General features: G+C 37.5%; 1 protein-coding gene across 4 annotated transcripts in view; it reads left to right on the forward strand.

Moving 5' to 3' along the window:
* Positions 1-12,912, forward strand: part of MMADHC (metabolism of cobalamin associated D) — a 37,435-nt gene extending 24,523 nt beyond the window's left edge. For 3 of the 4 annotated variants that reach the window (XM_047083293.1, XM_047083294.1, XM_047083295.1), the window contains exons 4-9: positions 2,811-2,846; positions 4,481-4,698; positions 6,976-7,081; positions 7,645-7,775; positions 11,549-11,635; positions 12,385-12,912. In XM_047083293.1, coding sequence (XP_046939249.1) covers positions 2,811-2,846; positions 4,481-4,698; positions 6,976-7,081; positions 7,645-7,775; positions 11,549-11,635; positions 12,385-12,579 — 773 coding nt within the window. In that variant the 3' untranslated portion in view covers positions 12,580-12,912. The remainder of the gene's footprint in view (positions 1-2,810; positions 2,847-4,480; positions 4,699-6,975; positions 7,082-7,644; positions 7,776-11,548; positions 11,636-12,384) is intronic. The other variant, XM_047083296.1, reaches the window with a different exon arrangement.
* The last annotated feature ends 12,450 nt before the right edge of the window (positions 12,913-25,362 follow it).

Below are 25,362 nucleotides of genomic sequence, written 5' to 3' on the forward strand. Positions count from 1 at the left end.
CCAATGTTTATAGCATTATCTACAATAACCAAATTATGGAAACAGCCCAAGTACTGTTAACTGATAAATGGATAAGGAAGATGTGGTGTGTATGTATATGTACACATATATATATATATGCAATCGAATACTCCACAGCCATAAAAAAGAATGAAATCTTGCCATTTGCAGTGACATGGGTGGAGATAGCATTTGCTAAGTGAAGTAAGTCAGAGAGACAAATACCATATGATTTCACTCATGTGGAATGTAAGAAACGAACAAAGCAAATTTTTTGGTTGCTGATTCAGTGTCATCGCTAGTAACCAGTCTGTTTATATTTTCTATTCCTGATTCAATTTTGGAAGGTTATTGTGTTTTTAAGAATTATTCGGGGGCGCCTGGGTGGCGCAGTCGGTTAAGCGTCCGACTTCAGCCAGGTCACGATCTCGCGGTCCGTGAGTTCGAGCCCCGCGTCAGGCTCTGGGCTGATGGCTCGGAGCCTGGAGCCTGTTTCCGATTCTGTGTCTCCCTCTCTCTCTGCCCCTCCCCCGTTCATGCTCTGTCTCTCTCTGTCCCAAAAATAAATAAACGTTGAAAAAAAAAAAAATTAAAAAAAAAAAAAAAAAGAATTATTCGTTTCTTGTAGGTTGTCCAAATTGTTGGCATATTATTTTTCCTAATACTCTCTTATAATCCATAGTGTTTCTGTGGTGTCATTATTTCTCCTTCATTTCTGATTTTATTTGAGTCTTCTTTCTTTAATGAGTCTGACTGAAGGTTTATCAGTTTTGTTGTTCTTTTCAAAGAACCAGCTCCTGGTTTCATTGATGTATTGTTTTTTTAGTCTTCATTTTATGTATTTTTGCTCTACATTATTTCCTTTCTTTGGCTTTGTTTGCTCTCCTTTTTCTAGCTTCATTAGGTGTATGGTTAGGCTGTTTGAGATTTTCCTTGCTTCTTTAGGTGGGCCTGTATTGCTGTATCTTCTTCCCTCTTAGAACAGGTTTTTGAGGAATCTCAAGATTTTGGACCATTGTGTTTTCATTTTTATTTGTTTGCATGTATTTATTTCTTCTTTGATTTCTTGGTTGACATATTCATTGTGTAGTAGCATTTTATTTAGCTTCCATGTATTTGTATTCTTTCCAATTTTTTTTTTAACCTTGATTTGTAGTTTCAGTGTTGCAATGAGAAAAGATGCATTATGTGATTTCAGTGATTTTGAACTTAGACTTGTTTTGTAATGTAACATCTTTTGAGAATATTCCATGTGCATCTGAAAAGAATGTGTATTCTGTTATTTTTGATTGGATGTTCTGAATGTAGGTTAGGTCCATCTGGCCCAGTGTGTCACTCAAAGCCATTAGTTCTTTGGTGATTTTTCTGGATGATCTATCCATTGATGTAAGTGGAGAAGTCTTCTATTAATGTTTTGCTATCACCTTCTTTTTGTTAATACTTGTTTTATGTATGTAGGTGCTTTCATGTTGGCTGCAAAAATATTTACAGTTGTTACATCCTCTTATTGGACTCTTCCCTTTATAGTACCCTTCTTTGTCTCTTTACAGTCTTTCTTTTAAAGTCTATTTTTTTTCTGAAAGCACTATTGCTTCCCCAGCTTTCTTTTCACTTCCATTTGCATGGTAATGTTTTTCCACCCCTTCACTTTCAATCTGCCTGTGTCTTTAGTGAGTCTTTTCACACAGCATTTAGGTGGATCTTGCTCTTTCATCCATTCACTCACCCATCTTACTGTTTTGATTGGAACATTTAGTCCATTTACATTCAAAGTAATTATTAGTATGTACTTATTACCATTTTGTTAATTGGTTTTGGTTGTTTTTGTAGTTCTCTGTTGCCTTCTCTTTCGCTCTTATGGTTTTTGGCTTTCTTTAGTGATATGCTTGGATTTCTTTATTTTTTGCGCATCTATTATAGGTGTTTGATTTGTGGTTACCATTAGGTTCACATAGAACATCTTATATGTACAGCAATCTACATTAAATTGACAGTCACTTATGTTTGAACCCATTCTAAAAGCATGAAGTTTTTACCTACCCCCACATTTTATGTATGTGATGTCATACTTGACATATTTTTATTTCTGATTTTAGTGACTGATTTTTATAGATATAATTGATACTACTTTTGTGTTTTAACCTCCATACTGGTTTTGTAAGTGATTAATCTACTACTTTTATTGTTTGTATTTACCTGTAAGATTTTTTCCTAATTTTCTTATTCTGTGTTATGGCCTTTTCTTTCCACTCAGAGAATTCCCTTTAAATATCATGCCATTCCTTTCTGGCCTGCAGTGTTTCTGCTTGGAAATCAGCTGATATCCTTATGAGATTTCCCTTGTATGTAACTATTTTCTTTGGAGGTTTAAAAATTCTCTTTATCACTCCTTTTTCCATTTTAATTACTATATGTGATGTTGTGGACCTCCTTTGGTTGATTTTGCTAGGGGTGTTCTCTATGCTGCTGGATCTAAATTTCTGTTTTCTTCCCCACACTTGTGAAATTTTAAGCCATTATTTCTTCAAATAAATTTTCCATTCCCTTTTCTCTTCTCCTTCCAGGATCTCTGTTAATACAACTGTTATTATACTTGATGGTGTCATTGAGTTCCCAAAGTTTCTTCATTTTTTTAATTTTTTTTTTTATCTCCTGTTCAGTGTGGTTGCTATTACCTTGTCTTTCCAGTCACTGATCCATTCTTCTTCCTCCTCAACAATGCTATTCATTCCCCATAGTGTATTTTTTATTTCAGTTGTAGAGTCAATCTCTGACTGGTTCTTTTTATATTTTCTGTCTCTTTGTTGAAGGTCTCAATGAGATGCCACACTCTTTTCTCGAATCCAGTAAGTATATTTATGAGCATTTGAAATCTTTAGCAGGCATATTTTTTATCTCCGTTTCATTTAGTTCTTTGCTTGGTATCATCCTGTTCTTTCATTTGGGACATATTCCTCTGTTTCTTCATTTCTGTGTTTGTTCCTATATATTTGGAAAGTAAGATACATCTCTCTTGATCTTGAAAGTAATGGCCTTATGAAGAAGAGATCTTGTGGTGCCTTGTAGCACAATGCCCCCTCTTCTCCAGAACTGGGCATTTTAAGGTTGTCTTTTATGTGGGTTTGGTGTACCATACTCTTGTGGCTCAGCTGCATTTGCCTTCAATCCATTTGGCTGCAAATGTCCATTTTGCTTGTGTGGGCAGGGTTTGGTCCCTGTCCAGTTCAGAGCCTGTTTGGGGCAGGAAAGGGCTTGTAGTTGGCAGCATCAGTGATCAGTCCAGATGCCTACTTTCAGCCCATTTGCAGGGGCTGCACAGAAGTGCAGGGTACTTTGTTTTGTTTGAGAGGCTCTTTTGGTTGGTGTGACCAACAGATGAAATGTCTGTCAGACTAGTGTGTGTAGTCATCTTCTCCACTCGCCATGGCAAGAATCACCTTGGAGTGATGATGGTCACTGTCAGGGCTGCTTACAGGATGAGAGACCTTGCCAGAGCTGTGTTGCAGGCACTCTTGCCCAGTGGAGCTGGTTGAATGGATTAAATCAATGCAGGGGTGAGCACTCGGTGTTAGCAGGCTATGTGGAGAGTGTTTACATTGGTTCCTACAAATGTCTGGGTATCTAGGCTGCAGTGGGAGTGAAAGGAATTGCACCTGCCAGCTCTTGTGTTCTCAGAGAAGTTTCCTACAGATCCTTGTTTTTCCAACACTTCAGTACAGGTTGAGATTAGTTTTAAAAAAAAATCTCCTTCATGTGTACCTCAGGCACTTTTCAAACTGCTGGTTCTATGCTGCCTCTAAGTGGGATTGTTTGTTACATTCTCTATTTAAGGGTGGGAACTCAGTTTCTTATCACCCTCTGGCTCTCCCAGAGCTAAACCCACTAACTATAAAAACTCTTAAAGTTAAGCCCCACTGAGTTTCAAAGCCAGATGTTATGGGGACTTGTCTTCTTAGTGTGGGTCCCCCATGTCTGGTATGGGGTCTGTTCCTTCTCTGTGTTTGTCTCTCCTCTTTGGGGTTAGTCTCTCAGAGTAGTATGGTTTCCAGCTGCGTCTGTGCCCCTTCTACCCTGATTGGCCTTTTCTTATGATTAATTGTGTAGTCTATTCTGCCAGTGTTTGGCTTATTTCCTGGTTTAGCTGCACTGATATGGCTGTTAACCTAGGTGTTTCTGTGTTAGGGGGTGAGCTTAGGATCCTCCTCTGCTGTCTTCCCGGACTCCTTCCAAGATTTACTATATTCTTTTTATTGACTATTAGGTATTACATAGTATGGATTACTGTACTTTATTAAATCCTTCTCCTTAGAATTGACTTGCCTATGAGCTGAAAACAACACAAAACTAATTTATATTCACACAGGAAAGCAAATTCCAAAGATCTATCGGTTTTATAAAAAATACCTAATTGGAAGAAGAGTATTCTTTCAGTCCACCAATGCACTTGAGAAAATGGATTCATTTTGTTGTTCCTCTTCAGGCTCTCGAACAGTATGGCCTGATGAAACTATGGGCCCATTTGGACCTCAGGATCAGAGATTCCAGCTTCCTGGGAACATAGGTTTTGATTGTCACCTCAATGGGACTGTGTCACAGAAGAAAAGCCAGGTTCATAAAACTTTACCTGATGTTCTAGCAGAACCTTTATCAAGTGAAAGACACGAGTTTGTGATGGCACAATATGTGAATGAATTTCAGGTAAATTGTTAATATCCTTTATTCTGTTTTTCTAATTATTAACACTATATTAATTTCTGACAACTGTGAGCATGTTACTTGAATTGAAAAAGTTTTAAAAATACCTACTTAATTCCAACATTCTCAGAAACAACATATATAGTTTTTAAAAACTTGGCACTGTTCTATACATAATGTTGGCTATATAATTTTACTTTAGATTACAGTCTCTTTGGGGTCGCTTGGGTGGCTCAGTCAGCTGAGCATGTGACTCTTGATTTCAGCTCAGTTCATGAGATCAAGCCCCATGCTCAGTGTGGAGCCTACTTAAGATTCTCTCTCCCTGTCTGCCCCTTCCCTGCTCGCTCTTTCTTAGGAAACAAAAATAGAAAAATTAGATTACAATCTCTTAAGTAAATCTTCAAAAATACATTGTGTAATAACTGCTTATTCAAATATAATTTAGTTATTTCTGTATTACTAGAAATATAGATTCCCTGTTTTTTGCTTTTATAAATAATTTTTTTGTGGAGCAAATTCCAACTAGATTTACACTCCTAGGCATTTAAAACTTAAATGCCTGAGAACTCTGAAATTCTTGAGATACAGTAAACTAAAAAAGATAGACTTAGAAAAATCAACTTCTGAGGTTTTTTTTTCTTTTTTAATGCATTTTTAAACTGGTATTGCAGGGGCAACTGGCTGGCTCAGTCGGTAAAGCATTCAACTCTTGATCTGGGCATCTTTGAACGCAAGTCCCATGTTTGGCATAGAGCTTACTTTAAAAAAAAAAATTAAAACAATAAACAAACTGGTATTGCATTGTTGCTCACCTAAATGGAAAGTTACATGCGATTCAGAGTGTCTGCCAAACTCCTGATCCTCATCATTTTTTGAATTTCTGCAAAGTTTCAGGCTGTTTGATCGAAGCCATAATATTAAGGAACAGCCCCTCACAATTACTATGGCTTATATCAGGTAACCTAACATTTGGAGACAGTTGACCTCTCTTGACACTTTTCTGTCTGCCTGCCAAACATCATTATTCCTTTAAAATACCCTAGATTTTATATGTTTAATACTTAGGGGTTTTTCCACCCCTCTGAAAACCTGTCCTCACTCCCATGTTATCAGTAACATAAGTGACTTAGTCATTCTCCCACTGTCCCAAGATAAGAATTCTGCCAAACTTGGCTCCCCTCTCTCCCATATCTCCATATAGAGTGACAAAATTACATTGCTTCCATCTCTGATGTAGCTTTTTAATTATTTGTGTCCTTTCAGTCTCACTAATAAAGCCAGAGTTCAAGGCCTCCTTATCTCTCCTCAGTTCTTAGAGGCATTATAGTGAGATGGACTATGGAGATAGGATAAATTTGGCTTCACAGGTGTTTGCTCTTTCACTTAATTTTTTGACCTTGAGAAAACTACTTAAATGTTTCTTTATATGTAAGATGGGGATAATAATAATACCTAGCCCATAAAGTTGCTATGAGGATTAAATGTGAAAATGAACACAAAACACTTTAACCATTGCATATGCTTGCACTGTTTATCTCTTGCTGGACTATTTTTTCCTCCTCAGTTTCTAACCTGCTTTACCTAGTATTCTTTGCAAACCACATAATACACATTAATTAACATGTAGCTCAAATACGAGGATTTCAACCTTTTCCTGATTTCCCCCAGCAAAGCATTTCCCCATTTAGACTGCCAAAAGACTTTCTTTGTAACTCTGTAGCACTTTTCATATTGCATTACATTTATTTGTTCATGCTGATTTTCTTCTACTAGCTCTTTTATACCTAAGAGTGAAGACTGGAATTTTTTTTTTTTTTTTCTTTTTAACCATTGTAGGGCTGCTCTTGTTAGCTGATGTGTAGTAGGTGCCCAGTAAATTTCAGATGAATAAAAGCCTCATCCTGTAGGAGAATTTATGTTTAATCATGTTATTTTGTTAGTGCTATTTTCCCCCGTTTTACAGGTTATAGAACAAAAGAAAGGACAAGTAGATATCAAAGTATCAGACAGGGTAACGTTGTAAGACATAGTCATGGCATTTTAGTTTCTTAGCCAACTTCTCATACCAAGTCTTAGAATATTAATATATTTATGTGTTCATTTTTAAATTTTCAAATCTTTATTCATCATAGAGAAAAGTTTGGGTATATAACACCATTACCCCACAGCCAGTTAACTAGAATTATTTCTAAAACCTTTCCAGGAAAGACAAGTTTATAACAGACCATAGATTTTATTTGAACTCCAGATTTTATTTATATTTCTCATTCTTCTTAGGGTAATAATGCACCTGTTGAACAAGAAATCAACAGTGCAGAAACTTACTTTGAAAATGCCAAAGTAGAGTGTGCAATCCAAACATGTCCAGAATTGCTGCGAAGAGGTATATTGTGCTTTTATACATTTTTACACTCATGTGTACTACTAGGCAATGTCACTAATTTTCTAATGTGTTAAATAATGTATTCCATAGGAATTGTAATACTTTGTAACTTAATACTGTAATGTGTCTGGTCAGAAAAGATTACGTGGCTGAGGTAAGGTCTTCCAAATGTCCCCTGACATCTGACCTCATGCTGGCATTAGATAAGAATAGAATTTTTAGTGACTTTTTCACTGAAGTTATGCTCCTTTTTATTACAGCTATAATTTCTTGAGCTAATACATAATACTGAGAAAAATAATAATAAACTTTTTTTGAAAATTGTAAGATCAATAACAAGTAACCTTTACTTGCTCTTCAGAATTGATAGTAATATTTCAGCCCATCCAAGAGCTGAAGTTAATTAAAACTTCATTTCAGTATCCTTTCCAAAAATAATGTGCATTTATAAATCCAACTTGGTATCACAATAATTTAACTTAATCACCATGTTTCTAAAGAAGTACTTTTATACACTGCTTCTTACAACAAATTCTCCCTGAAATTTTTATTGTTATTTATAGATTTTGAGTCACTGTTTCCAGAAGTAGCCACCAACAAACTAATGATTCTGACTATAACACAGAAAACCAAGAATGATATGACTGTTTGGAGCGAAGAGGTAGAAAATGAAAGAGAAATGCTTTTAGAAAAGGTAATTCTTGGGGGCTCCTGGGTGGCTCAGTCAGTTAAGTGTCTTGACTCTTGGTTTCATGTCAGGTCATGATCTCACAGTTCATGAGCCCTAGCCCCATGTCAGGCTCTCTGCTGACAGCATGGAGCCTGCTTGGGATTTCTCTTTCCCTCTCTCTCTGCCCCTCCCCAACTTATGTGTGGTCTCTCTCTCAAAAAAAATAAACATTAAAATTAAAAAAAAAAAATTCTCAATTGCTGACAATTTTATAATCTTATTTAAATACCAACATTTTAAGGTGATGGGTGTCTTTTTAGCCTTTATTCTCTGCTAATATATTTCAGTACTAAAGGACTTTTACATCTTTTCTGAGCATAAAAATGCCATGACTTTTTTGTAGTTATCTTTGAAAAACTTAGATTCTGTTCAGTAGTTCAATTTTTAAAAATTTATGTTTTAGGAAAATTGAAAAATACAGTAAAACTCTTCATATCCGTATCTCTCTTTAAAGCATGTCAAGTAAGGGGCGCCTGGGTGGCTCAGTTGGTTAAGCATCTGACTTCGGCTCAGGTCATGATCTCACGGTCCATGAGTTCCAGCCCTGTATCAGGTTCTGTGCTGACAGCTCAGCCTGAAGCCTGCTTCAGATTCAGTGTCTCCCTCTCTTTCTCCCCCTCCTGCCTCACACTCTGTCTCTGAAAAATGAATTAAACCTTAAAAAAAAAATTGTTTTTAAAGCATGTCAAATAAAAAGTGGAAATTACTCCAGTTTTCAAGGAGTAATCAGTAACTACATACAGTACAGTGATAACATATTATAGACCCATATTTTTTTCCTGTCCTTTTAACCAGGTGTTTTGACACCCTTCCATAGCATTACACATAGATTTCATACTATGTAAAATCTGCATAAAATTGCATGGGCAAACTATAAATTAATTACTTTAAAAATTCCCTTAGTAATTTATAAATTTAAAAAACTTTGTCTATTATAGGCAGTGAAAAGTATGTGCATAAACATGTATGCCCAAATATAAAATCGGTAGATTCCTAAGTAGGGAATTACTGAATCTGGGGGTAATTTAAGTTTTGATAGATGGTGCCAATTTGCCCACCAAATAAGATTCTCCTTGTATATATCCTGTCATGCTAGCTTACCCAGAATATTAGCGTTTCTTTTCATTTTCACCAACCTGAAAAATGGTAAATGCTAACTTAAAGTCTTAAGAGTTTGATGTTGGGTTATATCAGTTTCTACAAGATAGGAAAACATTTCTTTGCCCGAGTGACAAGTCAAGATTAACTCCATTAGGCGCCTTAGCTAACTATAATTGAAAAAATTCCCTTTACTAATTTTCATGTAAGATATTAGGAATTATTTTATGTTTTCCTTATGACTGGATGTATGGTTCTTTTCATTAGTAAATTATAATTCACATACTCAACAGAATGTTTTAGGATAATGACTTCATCATACTAAAATGTCCCACATACAGCTTTGCTAATTAAATTTTATGTAGTAATAATCATGAGCAAGTTATATGCTAGTTAACAAGGAAGTTACAGAGAGGGCAGGCCTTAAGACATTATCTGATTTTAAAGAGATCTGAATTTAGAGAGTTGAAATTTAAATAGACAATAACTCAGACATTTTCTATTTACATATTAAGGCAGTATCTAACATATACATTTACCATTACTGTCATTTAGTCACTAGAGAGCACTCGCATGTGCATTGAATTATTGGTCCTAATTTCTCATCAGTTAAAGATTCTGAGCCTCATTTGATACTGACCCCAGTATAGTTGTGAGTTTTTTGTAACCAGTTTCAGGGCTTTGAAATGCCATATTATTTTTAATTTTATAATGATTAAAGCTATTTTCTACAAAAAAAAAATTTTTCTGTTTTAGATACATTAGTGGTTATTTTAGAACCACACATAGTTGACTGTCCCACTTCTCTTGTTCAAATCTGTTGTAGTTTTTTTCCACCAGATGTCAGTGTTTGCTGTTGATGTGCAGAAATCTAAAGAGAAATACTTAAACTGATTCTTTTTATGATACTTTGGGATTCTTTAACTTTTACAAACGTTTGTATTGTTTTGTTCTCCTTGTTTTGTGTATGGCAGATCTGTTCATTAAATTGATATACTTTTTAATTACTTTTCTAGACCATATTCAGTAGTTTTCCTAAGAAATAGGATTAATGAAATGCAGTAATATGTGTAAATATTAAGTGTGAAAATAACCTAAAGAATACAATTTTTATTTAATGTTTTTCATTATTTTACAAGAAAGTGCTGGGAGAAGGTAAGTTAGCTTAAGTTTCCTCTATAGCATGGATCAGCAAACTTTCTGTGAAGAGCCACATAATAAATTTTTAGGCTTTATAGGTCATAGTGTCTACCCTTGTATTGTTAAAGTAGTCATAGACAGATATGGATATATTCCAATGAAACTGTTAACACATACAGGCACCCAGCTGGATTTGGCCTTCAGGCTGTAAATCGCTAACCTCTTATTTTAGGATATGGCCCATCTTCCTAAGGCTTAGACTATTGGGCATCTCAGCTGAATGCCAGATGTGCTCAGCAAGGTCTGATCATCCTATGTTGTCCAGAAATCCACGTTACTTAGGACTGCACAACCCTGATAACACCATTGAGCTCTCAGGCCCCAGCTGGCACTCTCTGTGAGACAGATTCCTCAAGAAATCTCACCTTGTGAGTGCACAGTTCTGCCCTTGGCTACTGAACCAGGGTGAATTGCTCTGTGGACTGCTTGAGAACCCCAGTGTGCATCTTTCTTCCAGTACCCTAACCCACAAATTCCAGATACTTCCGCAGTCCAGAACTTTTGCTTTCTACCTCCTTGGCTTAGTGACACCATCACTTTGGGGATCTTCTTCTTTGCCCTGTGACAAACAGTGTTCCAGACAGAGAGCTGGAACAAATATGGAAATCACTTGACTTGTTGCCCTTCTCCACAAGATTACAGTTTTAATTATTATTCAGGATTTAAAACTGCTGTATCTTACATTTTAGTCGGTTTTACAGCTTTTAGCAGGTGTTCACCAAATAGCAGATAACGTTTGGCATCTGTTATTCTGTCAATGGCCAAAAGTGGAACTGTGCCCTTGTTTTTAAACATTCATGGTTTGTCCTTTTTTTCTTTTTTTAAACACTCTGATCTGGTCCTAATATTTGTTACTTTTTCACTGTTTAGTCTGATAAAGCTAATAAAGACATCATAGGAATTACAAATGAGAATGGAAAGACCAAGGTTTTAAATAAGATATACAGACACATGGTCTGTAATAATTATGTCCTGTACAAAAAATACAGAAAGGTATAATGTGTATCATGACATGTATCATGACCATGAGTATGGATAGATGTGTTTTTGAAAGACACACATTTTTAACATATGAATGAATAGTTCATGTCTTTTCATTATGAATATTTTGTTTTCCCTTTCTTACACTATAATACAAAATAGCAATTATATTTTCTAATTCATGACAAATTTGGGAGTTAACAGCACAGAACTGATTAGAAATTTTTCATAAAACAGGAAGTAATTTAGAAGAAAAATACACAATTTAGACTTTTTGAAGGAAGTAAAAGTGTTAAATGAACGATCAATCTTTTGGACTTGTAAAAATCTACAACTAATGATAAATTATGCTGTAATCTTATCCAATTCTCTGAAGCAAAAGATATTTAAAAATTTGTTAAAAACTAAAACCCACAGAGATGCTATCTTCAGCATATTTGTGTCTTTTTTTAATGCAGTTCATTAATGGTGCTAAGGAAATTTGCTACGCTCTTCGAGCTGAAGGCTATTGGGCTGACTTTATTGACCCATCATCTGGTTTGGCAGTGAGTAATTACATTTTGAAAGCCAGATTAATTTGAAGTAGGAATGTTTTTTATTGTAAAACTATTTACAGTATAAAATTGTTTATAACTTTGGTAGAAATAGATGATTTAAGACTTTTTTTTTAACCTCACAATTTTACCCAGAGAATGCCACTATGAGTCAGTTGCATTCACAACCTTTGAGGGACCACTATCACTTTTTATTATTTTTTACTCTAATAAATACTATTTGATTTATATTAATGAATTAGTGTGTTTACTGTTTGACAGTTACAAATTAGCATAGCTTAAGGAAGAAAAACTTTTAGAATTAAAATATGGGTGTTATTAAATATTTATAAATGTTAACTTCCAAAAAATTACTTTTCCGAAATTATACTTTGAAAAAAATAAGAACCACTATTGTCACCCACATTCTGGGTGTATCTTTCAGTTACAGGTAAAAATGAAATTTTTTGTAGCTTATTTTCAAAAAGTAACATGTAGTGTAGACTAGAAATGAAAAACTTAGTTTAATTCTAGATGTTTGGTTCTAGATAACGTGTATTTGCTAGATTATTGGTTTCACATTTCCAGAAGGACAGGTATTAGATGAAGAGGTGTTTGGTCACATGCAGTACCTAAACTGCCCTTTTTATTTGATTTTTTTTAATATTTGGGGTGTTAAAATAGATACGTATTCATGTTTGCATAAAAACTGTTACATCATTGCCTTTCTTGCTAATGAATATGATTTTTATTTCCTCCAGTTTTTTGGATCATATACAAACAACACTCTTTTTGAAACAGATGAACGCTATCGACATTTAGGATTCTCTGTGGATGATCTTGGCTGCTGTAAAGTGATTCGTCATAGTCTCTGGGGTACCCATGTGTTTGTGGGAAGTATCTTCACTAATGCAACACCAGATAGCCATATTATGAAGAAATTAGGTGGAAACTAACAGCAGTGTCAGCTTACTGGCAGTACTATTTGTACATCACATTTGGGTTGATCTATAAACACTGTCAAAAGCTTAAATTTTTAAAATTTACTTATTTCTGGGTATTTATTTCAACATTTATGGGTTTACAGCATTGGCAAGTGGTTTGTGATTTTTAAATCTCAAATGTTCATTCATATTATCATTGAGTACATGTTGATCACATCCATGGATGTGGTAATTAACATGTAATCAGGACATGATCTCATATTGTTATTTCTTCCCTTTATTGGAAAAACCTGTTATTTTTCTCTAAAAATAAATCACATTTGGTTATGACAGTCTGTTTTTTCATTGCAATATTTTTAAGTTTTAGTTCTTTTAAAAGATGTGGTTTTTAAATAAATGCAGTTGAGAATTCTAGATTCATTGTAGCTTTAAATTTTCTTTATTACCTGTTAAGTGTTATGGTACAGGTGTATTACTTTGAAGTAGTGTCTGTACAGGAAAAGAAGAATAAGGGTAATACTACAATATGAATCTCATAAATACTTAAATGTAGTTTGTTTTGACAAAATTTGCCTCAGCAGCTAAATCAAATATATTTCTCCATTTTAGCAAGAGATAGAAACTATGATACTTTACAGAAATGCCTCATTTGTGGCTTTTTACAGCATTTTAAACATAGCATCATCATAGATTTGTGTGGCTTTTGCCTGTAGGAATAGAGACAATCTCAGGAGAACCAAGTAACTTTTACCAAATCAATTAGTGAATTGGATTTTTTCTGTATTTTTCAATTAAGTGACTTTTTAAAAGGAACACATGGAGATGATAAACTTTATTTCACACCTTGATTTAGAACTCTGCTTAGCTAACATGTAACTAAGTGTTGATTCAAAGAGAAATGGCTACAAAGTTTTCATTCATACAAAGCAGTATACCATATATAGCCTAGCATTGTGGAAAATATTTATTGAAGTATATATGCAAAAAAGTGCACCTATCATAAGTGCTCAATAAATTTTCATCTATGTAAGCAGCACCCAGATCAAGACAGAACATTACTGGCTCTTCCTCCTCTCACCTGCTGCATAAATTGGTTTTGTCTGTTTTCATGCTTTATTTGTATGAAACTATATATATAGTATGTTCACTTTTATGTCTGGCTTTCACTCAGCAATAGGAGATTTAATCCTTATCATGTATAATTATAAATCTGTTTGCATACCTTTTGACTTCTCAGTGGTTCTGAATTGGAGCAGTTTTGCCTCATGGGAAATTTAGCAATGTCTGGAGATATTTTTGTCACAACTTGAGGCAGGCAAAGTGGAAGGGGTGCTACTTTAGACATCTAGTAGGTAGAAGCCAGGGATGCTGTTAAACATCCTACAGTGCAAAGGACAGCTCCCACAAAAAAATAATTACTTGGTCCATGGCCTTGCAGCACTCTGTTTCTAATGTGCATGTTACTTATTCAGGCATTTCCCAACTTGCACCATTGTTTGAGCCATGTTCTCTTGAAGTATCAACACTGGCTTTAACAATTAGGAAGTGCCATCTACTGGTTAAAAAGATCCTCGGCTGTGGTTCTGTACTGTGTGCGGGGTGCCAAGGCTTCTTTTATCATGTTGCTTTGTAACAGTTTCCAAAAACAACATGAGAAGCAGTAACTGCCAGTTAAATTTTTTTTTTCAGAAATGTTACTGGTAAGATTCAGTTTTGGGAAATATAATCCAAGAGAATCTTACTGATAAATAGTAGAAAGTAGTGGACTTTTATGGACTGCAATAAGAAAAACATCAGTTTGATCATTTTTCACTTATTCAATGGACCCCATAAAGAAATCCATAAAATTATCCATCTTAAATATAAATTTGCTATTTAAAATGAAGGTGAGCCTTTGAAATTTAGACCTATCACTGAGAAATAGGTTTTGTTGTGAAATTTGTATTTTGACAAGAACTGAGGAATTTTTATATAGATGTTAACTGTGGGAAGGAGTCATTCCAGTCATCTGACCCACATCCCTCATTTTGTAATAGACAAAATGGAAACATATAGGAGCATGCATCGGGTTACACAACTAGCATTAAAACCCAGCACTGGAATTTGGAGTGATTCTAGTGTGTACATATATATATATAGTGTGTGTGTGTATGTATTTCTATTTTGGCTCTTCATGGTCATTGTCAAGTTTATTAACTGATTAAAAATATCAAAGAGCTGTTGAATTTAAACCAAAAGAACTTTCAGGTTAACACTGTTGCCACATTTCATAGATAAAGAAACTTCAAATTTCATTCTGTTGAACTCTGCATGCTCTGAATTTCTTTGAAAATGTATTGAAGCCTATCTAAAAATTTCAATTACAGATGCTACACTTCAAACAGTTCTCTGGCTTCAAATATAAAACTTTCATTTCTTTTTTGAACTTCTGTCACTTGTAACATCAATATAATCCTTACATTTAAACAGAATTCTGCTTTTAGTTCCAAATCTATTTCCTCTTCTTACAACTGGTTTTCATGTTGCTCCAAAGCAGGTTTTATCTATTTCTACACTATAGCCATTTTGAACTGGGTGATTGTTGTGGGAGTTGGCCTGTGCATTATAAGATGTTCAGCACCATCCTTGACCTCTACTCTCTAGATGCCAATAGCAATTCCTGGTCATGACAAAAAAATCTGAAGACATTGCTGGATGGGGGGAAGGATGGGGAAGGGAACAAAATGCATATCTGAAAAAAACATTTAACATGGTGTCCTAAATTGATCCCAACAAACCTGCCCCCAGTTGAGAACCATTGAATGCACAGTCTGCTTCAGTGCTCAACTCTGTACATTTGAAATACCTGGGAAGACATGTAAGCAGACTGATGATTTGGCTGCCACACCCAAAGGGTGATTTTATTAGTGATGAGGCCTGGGAATCAGTATTACAGTTTCCAAGGTGCCTCAGATGTGCAGTCAGGGTTAAAACCATTAGTTTTTGAAACAGTAATTAAAGAGGCATGCATCTAAGGAAATAGAGCAGGATATGAGAGTAGATTTGATATATTAAGGAGATACAGGAAACAAAAATGAAGACTAATATATTCTGCATTAAGAGTGACGTAATCACTGAGTAGAGATGGCCCTAGAATAGGAGGTCCCTAGGCTCACCCTATCCCACATTACAACTAGATATCACTCACATCTGAGTAAATAAACCAAAGAGCAATCTGAAGACTGGCAGAAAACACTAAATGTAGAGAAGCAGCCACATCTGAGAGGTGAGGAAAAGGCAGAAATGGTGGTCAGGAGCTGCCTGCAGGAGAGGGAGCAAAGACAGGGAAAAGCACCAGGGAACCCCCATGGAGAAGAAGAATCCCCATAATGACTGGCTTTGAAAACAGCACTTAATTCTGTGACTGTATAACAAACAGGACCTGGAGCATAGAGCTGTAAAAGTCAGCTGGTTCAGCACCGGGCCAAGGAAGGCAAGTGATAGCTGGGTCCCTGCCCTTAAAAAGACAACAGCTGTTGGAGAAGCACCACAGAATTGACACTTTGCACAATGTGTGGAAGAAACAGGAGGGAGTGTATTCCTTCTTTAGGAACAAAGTAGCAGGTGCTGTTATTCCTCCCCCATCCCCCAAGCATAAATACAAAGCCACCTGCAGGAGGTGGCCCTGCACAGATACTACCTAACCAGTTAGGAGTGGGACCCGCCCGTGAGTTCTGAGGACTCACCCACCCCAAGCCTGCTGGCCTCAGTGCAAGTTTTGTTAATACCACACGCAGATGCTATGTGCTCCCAGCCACCACACAACATGCCCCGGTGGCCACTGCACTTTGGGGGATCTAGCCAAAGACTAGCAGCTGCTCAGCGCAAATTTAGACAACACTGCTGCCTGGGTCTCACACCGCATAGAGCAAGCACAGCCCACAACAGGCAGAGTCAGCACAGACGTCTGGATTTAAAAAGCGACCCAGACAAATTAAAATTAGCAGGATGCAAGCAACACACGAGACTTCCTGCAGTTCCAGGTTTTGGTGAAGGTGGGGGGGGGGGGGTGGAACTGTACTGCAGAGGACTATAGGACCCCTACTTCATAAAGGGACTAATTTCAAAAGCATAAGATGTGGCTAACTCCTCTAACAGAAACAGAGAGAAAATGAGACAGGCTATGTCCCCAACAAAAGGACAAAGATCACAGCAGGAGATCCAAGTGAAACAGAAGTAATATGCTTGATTCAGAAATTAATGATCATAGGGGCGCCTGGGTGGCGCAGTCGGTTAAGCGTCCGACTTCAGCCAGGTCACGATCTCGTGGTCTGTGAGTTCGAGCCCCGCGTCAGGCTCTGGGCTGATGGCTCAGAGCCTGGAGCCTGTTTCCGATTCTGTGTCTCCCTCTCTCTCTGCCCCTCCCCCGTTCATGCTCTGTCTCTCTCTGTCCCAAAAATAAATAAACGTTGAAAAAAAAAATTAAAAAAAAAAAAAAAAGAAATTAATGATCATAAAGATACTCACTGGACTTCAGAAAAGGGTGAAGGAAATCTGTGAGACCCTTGACAAAGAGGTAAAAAAAAAAAAAATCAGATAATAAATGCAATACATAAAAATGCAATAGATGCTACAGGAAGCAGAGGAATGTATAAGTGACCTGGAGGATCCAGTAATGGAAAGCAATCAGGCTGAACAGGTGAAACACAAATACTGCATAATGAGAACAGACTTAAGAGGATTCAGTGACCCCATCAAGCCTAATAACATTCACATTATAGGGATCCCAGAAGAGAAAGAGAGGGAAGAAAATGTATTTGAAGAAATAAAAACTGAAAATTCCCAATCTGGAGACGAACAGAGATTCAGATTCAAGAGGCACAGAGAGCCCCCAACAAAATCAACCCAAGGAAATTCACACCAAGACACATAGTAATTAAAATGCAATAACAATAATAATAATAATTTGAAAGGTTGCAAGAGAAAAGACAGTTACAAAGGAAATCCCATAAGGCTATCGGCCGATTTTCAGGAGAAATTTTGTAGGCCAGAAGGGAGTGGCACAATATATGCAAAGTGCTAAAAGGGTAAAATCTGCAGCCAAGAATACCAGCAAGGCCAACATTCAGAATAGAAGGGGAGATAGAGTTTCCCAAGCAAAAGTTAAATGAATTCATGACCACTAAACCAGCCCTATAAGAAAGGTAGGGATCTGAGTGGAAAACAAAAACCATAAGCAAGGGTAAGGAAAATAGGGAGCACAAATGCAAAAACAAGTATATCTAAAATCAGTCAAGAGAAGCACAAAATTAAAAGATACAGGGGCACCTGGGTGGCTTGTTGGGTTAAGTGTCCAATTTTGGCTCAGGTCATGATCTCATGGTACGTGAGTTCGAGCCCTGCATTGATCGGGCTCTTTGCTGTCAGCACAGAGCCCACTTCAGATCCTCTGTATCCCTCTCTTTCTGCCCCTCCCCCACTGGCACTCTCTCACGTATGCACACTCTCAAAAATAAACATTTAAAAAAGTTTTTTTAGAGAATGTAAAATATACCAAATATCTGAAATATGCAGGGGAGAAGAATAAAGAATGAGTTCAAAATTAAGCAGCCATCAGCTTAATATATAGAGTATGCAGATATTATATATAAACCAAATGGTAACCACAAATCGAAAACAGTAGATATTCAAAAAAAATAAAGAGTAAGGAATGCAAGTATTTCACTAAAGTCAACTAGTCATGAGAAAAGAGAGCAAGAGAAGAGAAGAACAGAGAGGAACTAAAAAACAACCATAAAACAAGTAACAAAATGGCAACAAATATATATCAACAATTACTTTGAATGTAAATGAACTAAATGCTCCAATCAAAAGACATAGAGTAACAGAATGGATAAAAAGAAAAAAGCCCCACCTATATGTTGCCTATGAGTCATTTCAGACCTAAAGAAACATGCAAATTCAAAGTGAAGCAATGGGGTAACATCATTCAAATGGATATGAAAAGAAAGCTGGAATAGCAATACTTAGACAAAATAGACTTTAAAACACAGGCTACATAACAAGGGACAAAGAAAGACACTATGTAATCATAAACAGTATAATCCAACAAGATACGACAAGTGTAAATTTTTTTAAAAATTGTAAATACTTAGGCACTCAACATGGGTGCACCCAAATACATAAAGCAGCTAATAACAAATATAAAGGAAGTAATCAACAGTAATGCAATAATAGTAGGGGATGTTAGCACCCCACTGACATGGATACATAGTCCAAACAGAAAATCAGTAAGAAAACAGTGGACCAGAAGGATCTAACATATATTCAGAACATTTTATATGAAAACAATACATGTTCTTTTGAAGTGCACATGGAACATTCTCTAGAAGACATATTTAGGCCACAAAACAAGTGTCAACAATTTCAAAAGGATTGAAGTCATACCATGCATTTTTTTCTGACCACAATGCTACGAAACTACAAATCCACTACAAGTGAAAATCTGGAAAGGACACAAATACATGGAGGTTAAATAACATACTAGTAAGCAATGAATGGTTTACCAGGAAATGAAAGAGGAAATAAAAAAAATACATGGAGACAAAAGAAAATGAAAACATGATGGCCTAAAATCTTTGGGATTCAGCAAAGGCTATTCTAAAAAGGAAGTTTATAGCAATACAGGCTTCCCTAAAGAAGCTAGAAAAATCCCAAATAAACAACCTATACTTACTTCTAAGGGAACTAGAAAAAGAACTATAAAACCCAAAACTAGAAGGAAGGAAATTATAAAGAATAGAGCAGAAATAAAACTAATAAAAACAATAGAAGAGATCAATGAAACCAGGAGCTGGTTCTTTGAAAAGAGCAACAAGATTGATAAACCTTAGCCAGACTCATAAAAAAAAAAATAGTAAATAAAATAGAACTCAAAAATCAGAAATGAAAGGGAGAAATAACAATTTACACCACAAAAATACAAGAGATTGTAAGAGAATATTATAAAAAATTATATGCCAACAAATTGGACAATGTAGAAGAAACAGATAACTTCCTAGAAACATATAACCCCCAAAATTGAATCAAGAAGAAATAGAAAATTTTAACAGACAGATTATCTGCAGTGAAATTGAATCAAAAAACTCCCAGCAGACAGAAGTCTAGGGCCAGACAGCTTCACCAGGGAATTCTACCAAACATTTAAAGAAGAGTTGAGAGAGGAAGATGGCGGCGTAGGAGGACGCTGGGCTCACCGCGCGTCCTGCTGATCACTTAGATTCCACCTACACCTGCCTAAATAACCCAGAAAACCGCCAGAGGATTAGCAGAACAGAGTCACCGGACCCAAGTGCAGACGAGAGGCCCACGGAAGAGGGTAGGAAGGGCGGCGAGGCGGTGCGCGCTCCACGGACTGGCGGGAGGGAGCCGGGGCGGAGGGGCGGCTCGCCGGCCAAGCAGAGCCCCCGAGTCCGGCTTGCAAAAGCGGAGGGGCCTGACGGACTGTGTTCCGACAGCAAGCGCGACTTAGCGTCTGGGAGGTCATAAGTTAACAGCTCTGCTCAGAAAGCGGGAAGGCTGGAGGACAAAGGGAGGGTGAGCTGCGGAGCCCCCGGACGACAGAGCTCAGTTTGGCGGGGAACAAAGGCGCTCTCCAGCGCCATCTCCCCCGCCCATCCCCCAGCCAAAATCCCAAAGGGAACCGGCTCCGGCCAGGGAAATTGCTCGCTCCGCGCGAACACCCAACTCTGTGCTTCTGCGGAGCCAAACCTCCGGCAGCGATCTGACTCCCTCCGGCTGCACAGGGCCCCTCCTGAAGTGGATCACCTAAGGAGAAGCGAGCTAAGCCTGCCCCCCCTGCCACCGTGCACCTTGCCTTCCCACCCCAGCTAATACGCCAGATCCCCAGCATCACAAGCCTGGCAGTGTGCAAGTAGCCCAGACGGGCCACGCCACCCCACAGTGAATCCCGCCCCTAGGAGAGGGGAAGAGAAGGCACACACCAGTCTGACTGTGGCCCCAGCGGTGGGCTGGGGGCAGACATCAGGTCGGACTGCGGCCCCGCCCACCAACTCCAGTTATACACCACAGCACAGGGGAAGTGCCCTGCAGGCCCTCACCACACCAGGGACTATCCAAAATGACCAAGCGGAAGAATTCCCCCCAGAAGAATCTCCAGGAAATAACAACAGCTAATGAGCTGATCAAAAAGGATTTAAATAATATAACAGAAAGTGAATTTAGAATAATAGTCATAAAATTAATCGCTGGGCTGGAAAACAGCATACAGGACAGCAGAGAATCTCTTGCTACAGACATCAGGGGACTAATGAACAGTCACGAGGAGCTGAAAAACGCTTTAAAGGAAATGGAAAACAAAATGCAAACCGCCACAGCTCGGATGGAAGAGGCAGAGGAGAGAATAGGTGAACTAGAAGATAAAGTTATGGAAAAAGAGGAAGCTGAGAAAAAGAGAGATAAAAAAATCCAGGAGTATGAGGGGAAAATTAGAGAACTAAGTGATACACTAAAAAGAAATAATTTACGCATAATTGGTATCCCAGAGGAGGAAGAGAGAGGGAAAGGTGCTGAAGGGGTACTTGAAGAAATCATAGCTGAGAACTTCCCTGAACTGGGGAAGGAAAAAGGCATTGAAATCCAAGAGGCACAGAGAACTCCCTTCAGACGTAACTTGAATCGATCTTCTGCACGACATATCATAGTGAAACTGGCAAAATACAAGGATAAAGAGAAAATTCTGAAAGCAGCAAGGGGTAAACGTGCCCTCACATATAAAGGGAGACCTATAAGACTCGTGACTGATCTCTCTTTTGAAACTTGGCAGGCCAGAAAGAATTGGCACGAGATTTTCAGGGTGCTAGACAGCAAAAATATGCAGCCGAGAATCCTTTATCCAGCAAGTCTGTCATTTAGAATAGAAGGAGAGATAAAGGTCTTCCCAAACAAACAAAAACTGAAGGAATTTGTCACCACTAAACCAGCCCTACAAGAGATCCTAAGGGGGACCCTGTGAGACAAAGTACCAGAGACATCACTACAAGCATAAAACATACAGACATCACAATGACTCTAAACCCGTATCTTTCTATAATAACACTGAATGTAAATGGATTAAATGCGCCAACCAAAAGACATAGGGTATCAGAATGGATAAAAAAACAAGACCCATCTATTTGCTGTCTACAAGAGACTCATTTTAGACCTGAGGACACCTTTAGATTGAGAGTGAGGGGATGGAGAACTATTTATCATGCTACTGGAAGCCAGAAGAAAGCTGGAGTAGCCATACTTATATCAGACAAACTAGACTTTAAATTAAAGGCTGTAACAAGAGATGAAGAAGGACATTATATAATAGTTACAGGGTCTATCCATCAGGAAGAGCTAACAATTACAAATGTCTATGCGCCGAATACCGGAGCCCCCAAATATATAAAACAATTACTCATAAACATAAGCAACCTTATTGATAAGAATGTGGTAATTGCTGGGGACTTTAACACCCCACTTACAGAAATGGATAGATCATCTAGACACACGGTCAATAAAGAAACAAGGGCCCTGAATGAGACACTGGATCAGATGGACTTGACAGATATATTTAGAACTCTGCATCCCAAAGCAACAGAATATACTTTCTTCTCGAGTGCACATGGAACATTCTCCAAGATAGATCATATACTGGGTCACAAATCAGCCCTTCATAAGTTTACAAGAATTGAAATTATACCATGCATACTTTCAGACCACAATGCTATGAAGCTTGAAGTCAACCACAGGAAAAAGTCTGGAAAACCTCCAAAAGCATGGAGGTTAAAGAACACCCTACTCACGAATGAGTGGGTCAACCAGGCAATTAGAGAAGAAATCAAAAAATATATGGAAACAAACGAAAATGAAAATACAACAATCCAAACGCTTTGGGACGCAGCGAAGGCAGTCCTGAGAGGAAAATACATCGCAATCCAGGCCTATCTCAAGAAACAAGAAAAATCCCAAATACAAAATCTAACAGCACACCTAAAGGAAATAGAAGCAGAACAGCAAAGGCAGCCTAAACCCAGCAGAAGAAGAGAAATAATAAAGATCAGAGCAGAAATAAACAATATAGAATCTAAAAAAACTGTAGAGCAGATCAACGAAACCAAGAGTTGGTTTTTTGAAAAAATAAACAAAATTGACAAACCTCTAGCCAGGCTTCTCAAAAAGAAAAGGGAGATGACCCAAATAGATAAAATCATGAATGAAAATGGAATGATTACAACCAATCCCTCAGAGATACAAACAATTATCAGGGAATACTATGAAAAATTATATGCCAACAAATTGGACAACCTGGAAGAAATGGACAAATTCCTGAACACCCACACTCTTCCAAAACTCAATCAGGAGGAAATAGAAAGCTTGAACAGACCCATAACCAGCGAAGAAATTGAATCGGTTATCAAAAATCTCCCAACAAATAAGAGTCCAGGACCAGATGGCTTCCCAGGGGAGTTCTACCAGACGTTTAAAGCAGAGATAATACCTATCCTTCTCAAGCTATTCCAAGAAATAGAAAGGGAAGGAAAACTTCCAGACTCATTCTATGAAGCCAGTATTACTTTGATTCCTAAACCAGACAGAGACCCAGTAAAAAAAGAGAACTACAGGCCAATATCCCTGATGAATATGGATGCCAAAATTCTCAATAAGATACTAGCAAATCGAATTCAACAGCATATAAAAAGAATTATTCACCATGATCAAGTGGGATTCATTCCTGGGATGCAGGGCTGGTTCAACATTCGCAAATCAATCAACGTGATACATCACATTAACAAAAAAAAAGAGAAGAACCATATGATCCTGTCAATCGATGCAGAAAAGGCCTTTGACAAAATCCAGCACCCTTTCTTAATAAAAACCCTTGAGAAAGTCGGGATAGAAGGAACATACTTAAAGATCATAAAAGCCATTTATGAAAAGCCCACAGCTAACATCATCCTCAACGGGGAAAAACTGAGAGCTTTTTCCCTGAGATCAGGAACACGACAGGGATGCCCACTCTCACCGTTGTTATTTAACATAGTGCTGGAAGTTCTAGCATCAGCAATCAGACAACAAAAGGAAATCAAAGGCATCAAAATTGGCAAAGATGAAGTCAAGCTTTCGCTTTTTGCAGATGACATGATATTATACATGGAAAATCCGATAGACTCCACCAAAAGTCTGCTAGAACTGATACATGAATTCAGCAAAGTTGCAGGATACAAAATCAATGTACAGAAATCAGTTGCATTCTTATACACTAACAATGAAGCAACAGAAAGACAAATAAAGAAACTGATCCCATTCACAATTGCACCAAAAAGCATAAAATACCTAGGAATAAATCTAACCAAAGATGTAAAGGATCTGTATGCTGAAAATTATAGAAAGCTTATGAAGGTAATTGAAGAAGATTTAAAGAAATGGAAAGACATTCCCTGCTCATGGATTGGAAAAATAAATATTGTCAAAATGTCAATACTACCCAAAGCTATCTACACATTCAATGCAATCCCAATCAAAATTGCACCAGCATTCTTCTCGAAACTAGAACAAGCAATCCTAAAATTCATATGGAACCACAAAAGACCCCGAATAGCCAAAGGTATTTTGAAGAAGAAGACCAAAGCAGGAGGCATCACAATCCCAGACTTCAGCCTCTACTACAAAGCTGTCATCATCAAGACAGCATGGTATTGGCACAAAAACAGACACACAGACCAATGGAATAGAATAGAAACCCCAGAACTAGACCCACAAACATATGGCCAACTCATCTTTGACAAAGCAGGAAAGAACATCCAATGGAAAAAAGACAGCCTCTTTAACAAATGGTGCTGGGAGAACTGGACAGCAACATGCAGAAGGTTGAAACTAGACCACTTTCTCACACCATTTACAAAAATAAACTCAAAATGGATAAAGGACCTAAATGTGAGACAGGAAACCATCAGAACCTTAGAGGAGAAAGCAGGAAAAGACCTCTCTGACCTCAGCCGTAGCAATCTCTTACTCGACACATCCCCAAAGGCAAGGGAATTAAAAGCAAAAGTGAATTACTGGGACCTTATGAAGATAAAAAGCTTCTGCACAGCAAAGGAAACAACCAACAAAACTAAAAGACAACCAACGGAATGGGAAAAGATATTTGCAAATGACATATCGGACAAAGGGCTAGTATCTAAAATCTATAAAGAGCTCACCAAACTCCACACCCGAAAAACAAATAACCCAGTGAAGAAATGGGCAGAAAACATGAATAGACACTTCTCTAAAGAAGACATCCAGATGGCCAACAGGCACATGAAAAGATGTTCAGCGTCGCTCCTTATCAGGGAAATACAAATCAAAACCACACTCAGGTATCACCTCACGCCAGTCAGAGTGGCCAAAATGAACAAATCAGGAGACTATAGATGCTGGAGAGGATGTGGAGAAACGGGAACCCTCTTGCACTGTTGGTGGGAATGCAAATTGGTGCAGCCGCTCTGGAAAACAGTGTGGAGGTTCCTCAGAAAATTAAAAATAGACCTACCCTATGACCCAGCAATAGCACTGCTAGGAATCTACCCAAGGGATACAGGAGTACTGATGCATAGGGGCACTTGTACCCCAATGTTCATAGCAGCACTCTCAACAATAGCCAAATTATGGAAAGAGCCTAAATGTCCATCAACAGATGAATGGATAAAGAAATTGTGGTTTATATACATAATGGAATACTACGTGGCAATGAGAAAAAATGAAATATGGCCTTTTGTAGCA

The sequence above is a fragment of the Lynx rufus genome, unplaced genomic scaffold (genome assembly GCF_022079265.1).
Source record: "Lynx rufus isolate CCGP_SWC_20201006 ecotype Redwood Valley unplaced genomic scaffold, mLynRuf1.p SCAF_2, whole genome shotgun sequence".
NCBI classification, from domain to species: Eukaryota; Metazoa; Chordata; class Mammalia; order Carnivora; family Felidae; genus Lynx; species Lynx rufus.